General features: G+C 47.3%; 1 protein-coding gene across 1 annotated transcript in view; it reads right to left on the bottom strand.

Annotated features, from left to right (window-relative positions):
* The window catches only part of TMEM164 (transmembrane protein 164), a 294,646-nt gene that overhangs the window by 44,478 nt on the left and 236,401 nt on the right, over positions 1–13,767 (bottom strand). Inside the window, exon 4 of the mRNA XM_086918442.1 lies at positions 4,314–4,392. Coding sequence (XP_086774568.1) covers positions 4,314–4,392 — 79 coding nt within the window. The remainder of the gene's footprint in view (positions 1–4,313; positions 4,393–13,767) is intronic.

Raw genomic sequence — 13,767 nt, forward strand, 5'->3', positions numbered from 1 at the left:
GACACGAGTGTGTGGAGGCGCAAAGGCGCGGCTTGCGTGCTGATGTGCGGCTCAGGGGTATATCCCCATACGTGTCCTAGTTACCCTGACTGCACGGTGGCTCCTTGTGCCTGCAGGTGTGGGTGTGATACACCCTCTTGCTCACTCTTCTGTGGATGCTGGAGCGTGGGTAGGCTCAGTCCCCCAGTGTGGTGACCCACGAGGTGGCGCTTGCTGCACCAGCCAAGCTACTCCTTCCTTCCTGGAGTCCTGCGCTCCTTTTTCTACTTGCACCTGTCTCTGTGGGCTTGCAGTTGCCAATGCTTGTTCAGAAGTCCATGAGGCACTTCTTTACAGCACTCCCCTCAGCGCAGCATCACACGGGTCTCCTAGCAGCACGCGTAGCTGCGGGTGCAGGCAGCGGAAGGGGCGGTACAAAAGGGGGGTGGTGACTGGGTGTGAGTGTTTGATTGGTTCAGATGCTCCGTCCATTACCACCCCCTTTTGTACCGCTTTTGGCCGCCATAAGTGTGGCAGGGTATGCTCAGACATGAGTCCCTTGCTCACTTTGCCACTGGATTCAAGCAAGCTGGGCTGAAGATGGCTGGAATGCCAGAAACCGGTCCTCGGAAGCTTGTTTCCAGTCCAGGGAAGGCATGGCTTGGCAGTTCGGGCTGGACTGTTCCCATGAGGCACAGGGTCAGACTGATTTGCATATAGCCATGTCTGAACTGGGGTGGCAGAGTGGGCTAAAGAACGGTGATGGATTAAACCCAGATCTTTTGACTGGGTGTGAGTGTATGATTGGTTCAGATGCTCCGTCCATTACCACCCCCTTTTGTACGGCAGCGGAAGGGGCAGCACAGATCTGGTGCCTCGCTGCTCTGAGGCAGGCGTGCAGGAGCTTGTGCCTCGCGCGTGGCCGGGGCAGCAGGCCCCGATTCTACAGCGTGTGAAGAGCGGCGTGCGGGGTAGCAGGATGGGGCGGTGTTAGGTCTGTGGTGGGTCTTGATATTAAATAGTATGGGATGGTGGTCAGACCAGTCGATAGGTGTGATGGATTGAAGTGAGATCAGATACATTTTTGCTGATTATAGCATCTAGAGTGGAGCCTTTACAATGGGTTGGTTCATTTTAGAGTTGTTTGCGGTCATTTATTTCAAGAGGGTTAGTAACGAGGCGAACAGTGGCGTCTTCCGAGTAATTCCATTGAATATTGAAATCACCCAAGAAAACGTCATTTTAGTCAGTTAGGGATAACAGCGTTACTAAGTCAGTTAGTTCCTCGGAGAAGAGGGTGCGGTCACCAGGTGGGTGGTAGATGTTGTGAAGTTTGATAGGAAAGCTGCCTTTGGTTGCAAATTCAACTCTTCCAACAAGTTCGAGGTATTCAAAAGTGGAGTATTTTGAGGTCATTAAGTAAGCAAGATGGATTCCTTCTTTGTGTAGGATTGCCAGACCGCCACCTAATCTCTTTGGTCTGCCCTGTCGAATGATGGTACAGCTGGGAGGAATGAGCAGGTCTAGAATGGGTGTTGAGTGTTCATTGAGCCATGTTTCAGTGAGGAATACAATATCTATTTCATTATCCAGTATAACTTCTGCGATACCTGTGGCGTGTTTACCTGCTGATCTGCAGTTTTGGAGCATGCATGTTAGCAGGCTAGAACTATTGTTTGTGGTATGCAGTGTCCGAAAAGTGGTGTATTGAGCAGGGGGTCTAGGTGAGGTGAACATACAAGGGATTCTATTTGTGCTCATGATTACCGAGATACTGGACAAAGGAGTGTGGAATGTATTCTGGGCCATAGCGATGTAAGATTCTGGGGAAACTTCAGCTTCCAAATCTGATACATGGTTGAGAGCTTGGTGGGTCTGCAGGATGCACAACTCAATGGACTAGTCTTGTGGTTAAGGAAGGTGAGTGAGCTGCAATATAGGGAGGGCCTGTGTCATTGAGGTTGGAGAGGCGGACATTTTGTGTGAACTGAGAAGGGCCAACATTAGTAGAGAGGGGTGAGTCCAAGGCGAGTGGAATGGAGTTAGGGCTTGCATCATCCGGTTCTCGGTGTAGGTCTGAGAGTTTTGATACAGTTTGTTAATTGGTTAGGGTGGGTGCAATTGAAGTCATTCTAGTGATTACTTGGTGAAAGCGTATGTCAAGAGGGCAGCACAGTTGTTTAGTGTGTCAAGGTTTCAACAAAGGTGCACAACGGGTCAGTGGAGTCAACAGGTTACGGTCTGTTAAATTAAACTACCTTTATAACGTGTATCACAATTATTTCACTTATACAACCACTTTTTCAATTTGCAAATTCTTATTCTGTTGATATTCTTAATCTCCTACACAATGAATTATTAAATGTATTCATCTTTGTTTACAGAGATATAACAAAGTGAACTTAATCTACATATAGTATTGAATTGATGTGGGAACAGTGACTTGCAAACAGGAATATCAAATTAAGCGTCAAACTCTGGATTAAAATAGTCAAATCCTCTAAAGCCTCTAAATACTCATTATAATACACTACTGATAGCACATGTCACGTTAAGTAAGTTCTATGACCGTTGTGACACACTGTGTTCATATTTCAAATCAGGGGACTTATTACATATGTAGCTCAATAGTGAATGTGAAACACACAAGAGGTGATGAGAGGAATGCTTGCAATTAAGTGTATCCGCAGACAATCATTCAGTGCAGTATTCCAACCCATCCTTCTTTTGCCAAACATGATGCCTCAGTTTGACCCAGCCATATCCAAATTTAGGTTCATCTTTCTATTCCCAATGACATCAAGATCATTAATTCCTTTATATTCTTTACTTTTCAATGTGTGCATGCATGTGGAATTTCTATGGCCTACGCAGACGTGATCATGTTGGAAAGACTCCTCTAAATTGTATTTTTTTTTGTAGAATGGAATGTGTGTTAACCACAGGGCAGATGATTTTCATGCTTTTACAACAAATTCAAAACGAATAGTTTTTTTTGTTTGCCTTTAACCAATGTTGTTTTTCTAAAACACGGTTAACAATAAACTTACCGTGACCCAAAGTTATATCTTTAATCCAGCTTGAATATTATGCTTTACATCGTTTTCTTATAACTGTTTTTAGTCACACTATTTTCTTTCTCTTTCCTTCTTTTCTATCCCATTGTTTCTTCACTTGCTCTTAGTCTTCAATGTTTTTTGTACATTAATATATCTTCCTCACATCTGTTTCATGTGCTTGGTGATTTATACAAGGTAGGTTTCTACCAAAATGGTTATATACACTCTATATTATGGGTTTTAATTAACAGTGATAGTATACGTCTGTATCATTTTTAAACACTAAAATTGTGTTTGAATCACAGTTTTATTTATTACTCTTTTTAACATGCCTACATTCTTTAAGTATGTAATTAGATCTACATTTGGCTTACAAGGGTTTTGGCTATCAGAGAGCTCTTCTACTGACTATCTGGTTCCAAAGATTATATTTAGTCATTTGTAAAAAAGAATGCACCAGGTACATGATAGGTATAGACAGAGCACTTCTACTCTTGACTCCATGCCCTTATGCACCTTACATGTCTGCTGAGGTCATGCACCGAGGCCCAGATTCACAAACTATTTTGTATACCTAAGTGGTAGATCTGTGTGTTAAAATCAATTATGATAAATTCCACATCCTGATTGATAGGATCAGGGTAAGTAGAAATTTGGGTAAGATGCGCTTTCCACAAACGTAAATTCAGACTAAGGGACAGAACATGGGCCATTTCATCCCATCCTCGTCGCCAGTGTTATGAAGAAGAATCTTGAAGCTGAAGTAAGTGAACGCAGTCTTTATTCTATCACCTGCTCTCAAGGACTCCTGAAGAGGTGCCAACATTCTAAGTCAAACTCTAGTGGGGCATACCAAGAGGGGAAGGGTACAAGGGGGGCAGAATGTATCACCCGCATATAATATAGGAAAGAAGATTACAACACATACCCTGTAGAATTAGGTCAACAACTATACACAGGCTGCAGAGCTTCAGATATCTCTTGCAGGCAGCTTTCCACCCTGGCAGCCACAGAGCAGTCACAAAGAAATAGGAGGCAGTACAGTTTCAGTACCTCTACAAGGATAACCAATGTTATGATAATGATGCTTACATTCTTTCTCATCCTTAAAGAACCTCCAGCCACAAAATTAAATAAATAAATCTATAGGTCACTAAAATGTACGTAAGCAATACCAGTGTTATCAATATAAAGAGTGGGGTAGATTTACACACATGGGGAAAGGAAGTACACTTGCTAAGTGATCTGCAAAACAAAATGGCGACAGTACAGTACCTCCTTTTCGAAGTAAGTAGATTGGGATGACGTAGAGCATCACATGCTGGATATAATAGACTTCCATCTCAAAAGGAAGCTAGGCAAAGAGAATAAAAGGAAGACATTAATAAAGATGATGAGAGCAGTTAAAAGCAATTCATAAACCTTCACAAAATACTTATTACGGGCAATCACGACCCACAGCGAGTTTTTTCTGGATGCACACCTCTTCCGGGGTCATTGGTGTACAAGTCGCTGTGACAAACCTTGCTCCACTGTTCTGACACTACACAGTTGGGAACCACTAGAGTGCAAACCAATGGTCACCACAGGGCCAGACCATACGGGTGACACGGCTGCAGACCAAAAGAGAAACAAGTCTGCACACCGACTGAATGCCAAATCAATCCACACCAATAAGGCACCACATTAAAGCACAAAAATGTAATGCCAAGTGAGTACACAGAAATCGGATTTCACATTAATGCAATGCAACAAGGCCAATGCACACTAATCAGAAATCCTATTAGTACATACGGAGTAGTTGTAGAGCAGTTTACTATCAAATGATCACAGTTTAACGTTAAATAGTCATAGGTGCCACATCAGTGCATAAGCAGATGTCACACAAGTGTAAACCAACCATCAACACACAATCCCAAACTAATCCGGCATCACATTGAGGCCCACCAAACAGATACAGGGTCGAGGAATTACACTCAGTCATGAAACAGTCAAATGACAAGATCTACCGTACTTCACCAGCAAACAGCTTTTGGATGATGAATAACGAGATTCACTCCACACATCAGCATCAAACTGGCAAATGAGTGGAGAACCTGCTTTCTGTTGTGAATTTCAGTAGTATTACAATCAGTCTTGGAACATATTTCTCAGCTACACCAACAATGATGCATTAAGATGTTTCTCCCAAGGAGGCAGAGTTGGCCAGGCTCCCGGACAGAGGTCTTTCTGCGAAGCTCCAATGCTCCTCCTGCAGCAGAGCCTGGAACAGTGGCATCGGATGAGAGAGAGGCCGGGCAAGATCCTTGGAGCGGGCGTAGGAGCCGCAGCATGGAGTGGCCACAGCATGGAGTGATCCGATTCCAGGCCCTTATCTGCAATTTCTGCCCTCTGACGCTCTTCCCCCTCCACCACCAAGGTTTGTACCATGATAGCACCGTGGCCTCACCTGCCCATTTTCTTGTACAACGATACAAAGCAGAATAGCAAGTGTCTTTGGACTTAAATGGCTAAATCGAAAAGAGGTATATATACGAAAGATCTCTCCTGAAGCTTATCCACCGGGCTTCAAACTTGACACCATGGCAACCATTAAATAAAGGTGATCCTAGCGGCGACTCCGCTGCTATGGTGGAGGAGCGTCGCACCCGCTGCTGGCCAGCTTAGGGAAAGTAAAAAATATTATTATCATTATTAACAGTATTATCATTTTATTTTTTCTCTGCACGGAGCGGAGTATGTGGGGGCGGGGTCATGACATGAGAGGCATGGAAGGGGAGTGGTGGGCAGCATTGTTGTAAGTGCGCATGCCAGTTTGGCGGCCGTCTTAGGACGGCCAAACCGCCATGTGCCTCGACATCTCCCTAACCCAAGCTGCGTTGTGGGTGGAGAGAACCGCAGGCGGAGGCTTCCAGTCACCTTTGGAGATGAAAACAAGCCCGCTCAGGCCAATTCCAGCGCTTCTCTCATGCGGGCCAACATGAGGGAAGTGCTGGGATTGGCTGTGGGAGTCTGGGAGCCTCAGCACGTAAACAGCAGGAAGAAGAGAGGCAGAGCGGAGATAGTCGAGGTGCAGGTAATTTAATTCATTTATTTGTTTCGTTTGTCGACCCCCACCACCGCATACCACTCTCCCACCCCATACCCCTCCAGCCACTCTGCCGCAAGACCAGCCGCTACTGGGTGCCCCCCTCCAGTCACCGGTCCTAGGAAATATTGTCTTAGGCAACAGGTGTCACGGGGGACTGCAGTGAGGGGGGAGATGGCATTGTATTCCTAGAAATAGTATTAATGGTTGTCAATCAGATTATAAATAGTACACCAGAAAAACTGTTAACGTTTTTTCTTTAGATACACGAGGGACTGAACAATGTGGTAGTTAGTCCTAAAAATAAACAATATGAACCAACTGAATAAAGATCTCTGCAAACTCGTGCAGTTTTTGCCTTTAGAAAATGGATATTTGAGGAAAACGTATTAAGTGTTTTTATTCCTGCTTCTTTGAAAAAGGAAGACTTCAGCGGGGTTTTATCTTTCTTTGAACCAGCACAAAAAACTGCACCTATTTCGGCAACAAGAAAGAAGGCCATGATCTCTTGTTTCAACTTAAAAAGTAGTGGAACAACATTCCCTGAAGCTCATCTCCGCAACAAGGCTGTGGTGAAACGCTTAGTTCCCTCAGGGTCAAATACGGGTTTCAAAGCGCCTCATGTATTTAGAAACTGCAGCTGAGATGAGCTATCAGACCCAGAGGAGCCACGAGGACAAGGTTCCAAGGGCTGCACTCTGAGCAGCAGGAAAAGACAGCAGCCACCTGGGCTTGTACTGCATCTCCTAGGAGGAATAACGTCCTGATCCCAATTTGGAACGCTGCCCAAGCAGCTGGGTCTAATTGATACACGCCCCTAGGTAATGATGTCAGACGCACAGAGCACAGCAGTGCACAGAGCATGTCCACATGAAATGCAGCCTCAATTTGCTAAATAAGAAACTTTTTGTTTCCTGTGATTTGTGGGGTTTTAATTGGTGAGGAGAGAAATGTGTTCATTTAAGAATACATTATTTTTCATTGAGATCACGCATAATCCAATTATCATTTCTGAGCTGGCACGGTGGGCAAATAATTAATTTCATAATACCTGTAAAGATATTAATGTCAAAGCGAGGCAAGAGCCACTTGATATGCCAAAGCTTTGAAAGGGGATCACCTGATGCAGTAAATCTAGAACCAATAATCAGAAACAGGTACCTACTACTCTAAATGACTGATTTAGGTCCTGTGGTTTTTCCTGCTTTCACCGTTTCCCACCTCCTTGACAACCCCTCACTCCTACTAGGACTACTGATGGTGGCCGCTGTGCGGCCGCGCCAAAGGTAGGGCAGTCAGAGCCTGGACCGCACCCAGCGCCAGAAATCCAGGCCCTCTGCACTCCCACAGATACTCAGTTTCAGATCTCCATGCCATGCAACCAGACGCAACAACTGCTGCCTCACATTGCCTCGCTCCACAACTGGACCTTTTCTCCTGCATCCACTGCTGGTTCATCGCCACCCTATGACCCACTGTCATCACAGTAACCAGCGTCATACCATCCCTTTCGGCCGAGACTTCCCCGGAACAAATCGTCTGCTTTCTGACCAACGCAAAGCCGCTCTTCTCACCCCCACATTCGTCCCAGACATCACCATCACAACACCCCATTGGCTTCAAGATGAAACACAGTGACCGTGCCAGCAGAGGCGGCATCGCCATCGTAAACAAAGAATCAGTCGTCTGCATGACCACCGATGAGACCATGCCGATGATCATGGAACACATGAACTTCCAGCTCCACACAGACAACAAAACCACCACCAAAGGTCCACAGCCTACGGACCATGCACCAGCCTCAGTGATTCCATAGCGGAATTCATCACCCCGCTCGCCGTTGAATCCGATCACTTTGTATTCCTGAGAGACCTCAACTTCCACAAGGACGACCCCATTGACACCAACTCCACTGACCTCCTGGAATGATTTGACATCCGCAGCCTTAAGCAGCTGGTCACAGACCCCACGCACAAAGCAGGACACGCTAGACCCCATCTTTAAGTCCAGTCACAAAATCAGGGACAGCCACACCACGTAACTCACCTAGTCGGATCACTCCATCATATGCTTCACCATCGCTGGACCTCCCTGCACCACCCCCAACCGCCACAGCGCCCCCTCCCCAGCACCAACGGATCGACGCCCTTAGCATCACCCAGTCCAAAGTCAACTCAGAACAGAACCATGCAGAACAGAACCATGCAATAGAGAACTTTAACGCCTGCATCACTAGCGCTGCTGACGAGTTGGTCCCACCAAACCGGCCAGAACGCACAGATCCTCCAGACAAGCCAGTTGGTACACCCCAGAACTTAGCACATCAAAACGCAGACGCAAACAACTGGAAAGAAAGTGTTGAACCAGCAGGAACAATACGGATTGAGCCACTCTCCAAGTCGGCCCTCAGCAACTACCACTGCCAGCCAAAGCTGCGAAAAAGGAGGCCCTGACACACCAGATCAAGACCAGCACCAACCAAACCAAGGAACTCTTCACCCTCGTCCCAGAGCTCACCTGCCTGTCAGCCACCGAAAACTCAATCCCCTCCGCTCAGGAAATCTGCGATGCCCTCACTGACTACTTCCACAAAAAGATAGCAAACACCTACAGAAACTTTGATCCCTAACCCACCGACCTCCTCAGCATCCCATCGACCACTGCCACCAACCACACGCTCACCATATGGGAACTCAGTATTCCGAACACAAATACTCAAATGAACTCCATCCACTCGGGAGCATCCACCAACTTATGCCCCCACTGACTTTTCAACCTCGGAAGAGACCAAATAAGCCAACGGTTTACCACCACCCTCAACACCTCTATTGTCACAGCCACCTTTCCCGATGCCTGGAAACACGCAGAGGTCAGAACTCTACTCAAGAAACCCTCCGCAGACCCCAGAGAGCTCCAGGACTACTGTCCTATCTCACTGATCCAGTTTCCAGCTAAAGTCCTGGAGAAGGCCATCAACCTCCAGATGGGCAATGCCAACCTGCTGCGCACCCAGAGAATACACAAGGTTAGGATGGGTGGTAGAGCCTTCTCCGTCACTGGAATAAACTGCCACAGAACATCAGGGCTTGTAATAAGTTAACCAGCTTCAAGAAACTTCTAAAGACATGTCTGTTCTAGTTGCATTTGCCCAACTAGTACCTTGTCCTCGAAGCGCCGAGAGATCCCTTTGGGGATGATTTGTTTGCGCTATATAAATCAACAAGTAAAGTAAAGTAAATCACGAACACCTGGAGAGAAACAACCTGCTGGACCCTTACCAAGCAGGATTCAGAGCAAATCACAGCACTGAGACAGCCCTGATCGCGGCAACAGATGACATCCGCACCCTACTCAACAGAGAATCACCCGCCCTGATCCTGCTTAACCTCTCCGTAGCCTTCGACATAATTTCCCTCAACACCATCATCAACCGACTGCACCAGATCAGAATCATATGGCGTGCTCAAATGGAGGTGGACCCAGAACATCTGTCTCCCTCCCTTCATCTATCAACCCAAGCGCACAATCTGCGGTGCCCCTCAAGGCTCAGCCCTCAGTCCAACTCTCTTCAACATCTACAGAACGCCACTCAAGGTCATCGTCAGAACCCACATCACCACAGAGTCTCCCATACGGACGGCACCCAGCTCATCCTCTCGCTCTCAGCAGACACCACAACGATGAAGCCAACTTACACAACTGTATGAAGAGCATCTCAGCCTGGATGAACAACAACTGCCTGAAGCTCAACACGAACAAACCTGAAGTACTGATCTTCAGCAGACACACCTCTCTCTATAACGACTCCTGGTGGCCATTGGAACTCTGATCCACTTCCATTCCGAAAGACTACGCCCACAACCTTGGCATCAACCTGGACAGCAAACTCTCCATGAAACGTCATATCAATGCTGCCTCCTCAGCCTGCTTCAACACCCTCTGCATGTTCCGCAAAGTCTTCAAGTAGCTCCGAATCATCACCAGGAAAACTGTGACGCAGGCTCTCATCATCAGCTGGCTGGACTACGGCAACACACTCTATGAAGGCACCACCACCGAACTCCTGAGATGATTCCAGACAATCCAGAACACAGCAGCCTGACTAATCCGCAACCTTCCAACACCTGAGAGCCCTCCACTGGCTCCTCATCCATAAAAAATACCAATTCAAGATCCTGACCAGCCTACAGAGTCCTGCACGACCAAGGACCCGCATACATGAACCATCGCCTGAATTTCCACCTACTTCCAATGAACCTCCGATCTGCTCACTTAGCTCTTGCACAGATACCATGCATCTGCCGCTGCCGCACTGGAGGGCGCTACTTCTCCTACCTCACCGCCAAGTCCTGGAACACCCTTTCCCTCCACCTTCAAATTTCACCCTCACTGATTCACTTCAGTTAGGTAATCAAGACCTGGCTCTTTGACTAGCATTGCAGCACAGTGCCTGGATACCCTCTCGGGTGATAAGCAGCGCTATTTAAGTACTGATTGCATGATTGATTGATTTAAACTTCATAATGTTCAGAATGTAAACTATGATCCCAGTAGGTCCACACCTGAAGCAAAACTTCACATATGCCCCAGGCACTTGGATACCCGACACCTGTGATGTCAGACAAGTCCATGCACCCTAAGCTATGCATGTGTGAGAAATGCCATAAAAATAGCCCATCTCCCCATGTCTCGTGGTACAATCCTTTGCTGCTCCGATCCAACATAGCTGAAGACCAAGTTACTTAACTTCGGTAGCGCCTTATCTGGTAGAGGCTCTATCTAGCTGCAGATTCATTACCTTAGAATTATTTTCAGGCGTACCACTGAATCTGGAAAGTTTTCATGAGCAGTACCGCTGTGCGCCTGTAAGTGGTGCCTATCGGCTCCGTGTGATGCTGTCCGGCATTGTCCATGCCGGATGTGGTGTGCGCGGTGCCTATAGAGGTGCCACCCCAGTACACGGATGTTAGTTTTTTTTTACGACTTTCCACAGCAGGAGCACGAAGCCACAAAGAATACTGACCACTGGTGTGGAAAACTAGGTCCCTGAAAGAGGAAAGCCCCATCCCTAGAAATCAATTTGAAGAGCAGGGAGGAAGGGTGGGTCGGTAAGGAATCAGCAACTACATAGAGATTTTACCACACAAGGCATTAGCGAAGGTAAGTAACATGTTCATCTGAGACTTCTAGTCACAGATTCAAGACCTTAGAATAGATACCTAAGCAATATCTTGCCGGAGAAGGGTCTGCAAAACAATATCAAACCAAAAAGTCCTACAGGATCGAATGAGCAAAGTGACCATCCCTGCGGACCAGACTGTCCAGTCAGTAGTGTTTAGTGAATGTGTGCAGAGAGGCCCACTTTGCTCCCTGGAAGATGTCCAGGACCAGGACTCTGCATACGAATGCATTGGCCGCAGCCTCAGCTCTGGTGGAATGAGCTCGCAATCCCTCAGCGAGTAGCTTCTTGGCCAATGCGTAGCGGATCTTAATACAGAGCATGATCCATCGGGAGATGGCCCCCTTTTGCACAGCCTTTCCCTTCTTCCCTCAGACATACGCCACAAACAATTGGTCATCCATCTGAACTCTTTCGTGCTGTCAAGGTAGAATGACATCGCTCTTCTTGAGACCAGTCGGTGAAGTTGCTACTCCTCTTTAGAGGGATGTGGCAGTGCGTAAAAAGTAGGCAGGGTGATTGACTAGCCAATATGAAAGGGAGTGATGATGTTTGGCAGAAAGGAAGCTCTATTTTGAAGAAACTGCTTGTCAGGGTAGATGTTTAAGTATGGAGGCTTGGATGGCAAAGCTTGGAGCTCACCGACCCTCCCGCCAGATGTTACTGACACCAGGAAGGCAGCCTGAAAGGACAGTTGTGCAAAGGCTCAAAGGGAGCGCACATCAGGAATGTTAGAACTAGATTAAGGTCCCACTAAAGCATGAAGGAAGAAGGAGGAAACCAATGTTGCAAATCTTTCAATAACCTATTTTAACAGGGAATGTGAAAAAGGGTGTCGGGTCAGACAACGGCAAAAAGGCTGATATAGCAGAAAGGTAGCCCCTTAAAGTGGCTACGGCAGAGCCCTGCTGGTCAAGGGAAAGATTAAAGAGAGGAACCTGAAAAAGGGGGGAGCAGAAAGGGGGTCAACCTGTTTTTCTTCACAACATGCCACAAACTTGTACCAATGGTAGGCGAATACCGTTGTGGTGGAGGGGCCACCTGGCTGACAGAATAACATCACAGACTTCAGATGGAAGATCGAAAGCTATCAACTGTTGTTGCCTAATTTCCACGCAAGAAAGCGGAGCATTGACAAGTTCTAGTGGAGAACCCTCTCTTCTGCTGAGAGAGAAGATCTCCCAAAGAGGCAGTCTGATCGGAAGACCGATGGACATGCCCAATAGCTCGAGATACCAAATCCTCTGAGCCCAGTCTGGAGCAACAAGTATAACTTGTGGTTCTGGAATTCTTAAGAACTCTGGGCTGGAATGGTATGGGTGGAAAGGCATGCAGGAGGCTTGAGCTCCACTTGAGATGAAAAGTGTATCGGAGCAAGAGTCGCTTAGTTAACTCCATGGCATAGAACAGCCAACATTGTGTGTTCTCAGGGGTTGCAAACAGATCTAACCCATGCTGCACCCACTGCTGAAAGAATCCTTGCACCACCTCCATTTGGAGACGCCATTTGTGATCCGTTAGGCTGCTTTGGCTGAGTTTGTCCACCCTGGTGGTCAGAGAGCCCATCAGATGTTGAACCACCAGGGCTATGCTCTCATGTTGAGGTGGTAAGACTGGCGTCATTCTGGATCTATTTTTGGATCCAAAAGGCCCCCCTGGCGCCAGAGCCACCGCCCTGGAATCGGTAAGGGCCCCCCCCCCCCCCGAACCCGCGGTGCCCAGAAGCACACTGGCTGGAACAGGCTTCTCAAATATGAGGTGTATGTCCTCATAAAACTCATGGAGTTGAGCAGGGGTCAATCCGGCTACCGGAAACTTGGGGAAGCACAGAGCCGATACAGGTGCCAGCTCAGCCGTAGAGCCAGGACTCACTGGCCGACGGGTGAGGTGAAGTCCTCTTCGACTTCTTACTCTTTTTCTTGTCGTGAGACCTACCCTAGAGGTCCAACGACTTGGAATGCGACCAGGAATGTGGACCTTGCAACTGATCCTGGGAACTTTCTCTTGAACAGGATCGGAAAAATTGTGGTGTCGCTTGTTGGGCAGCAAGGATCGTGAGGTATTGCTCCCTCAAAGCCTAGGGTTGCAAGGCATAGCAAACTGTGCAGGTCTTTGCAACATGGTTGTGCTCGTGGCACCAGAGGCAAACGAGGTGCAGATCCATCACTGACATTGGTCTATGTCAGGCATTGCAGGGCTAGAAGCCGGTTTTCCTAGTGGACATCCCCGCCTCACCAGGAGAAGAATGACAAAATGTCGAAAAAGCAGAATCAAAAAGTGACTGAAGGGGTAGCTCTTTCCGGATCTGTGCTGACTGGCGTGGAAGAAAAGAACTGATGTCAGCGCTCTGGGGTGGTGCCTATATAGGCACTGCGCATGTCACATCCAGTGTTGATGACTCCACATGGAGTCTATCAAAGCCACTTACCAGGGAGTTCAGGTTCTGCTCAAGAAAAATTTCC

Source organism: Lissotriton vulgaris, chromosome 4_1 (genome assembly GCF_964263255.1).
Source record: "Lissotriton vulgaris chromosome 4_1, aLisVul1.2, whole genome shotgun sequence".
NCBI classification, from domain to species: domain Eukaryota; kingdom Metazoa; phylum Chordata; class Amphibia; order Caudata; family Salamandridae; genus Lissotriton; species Lissotriton vulgaris.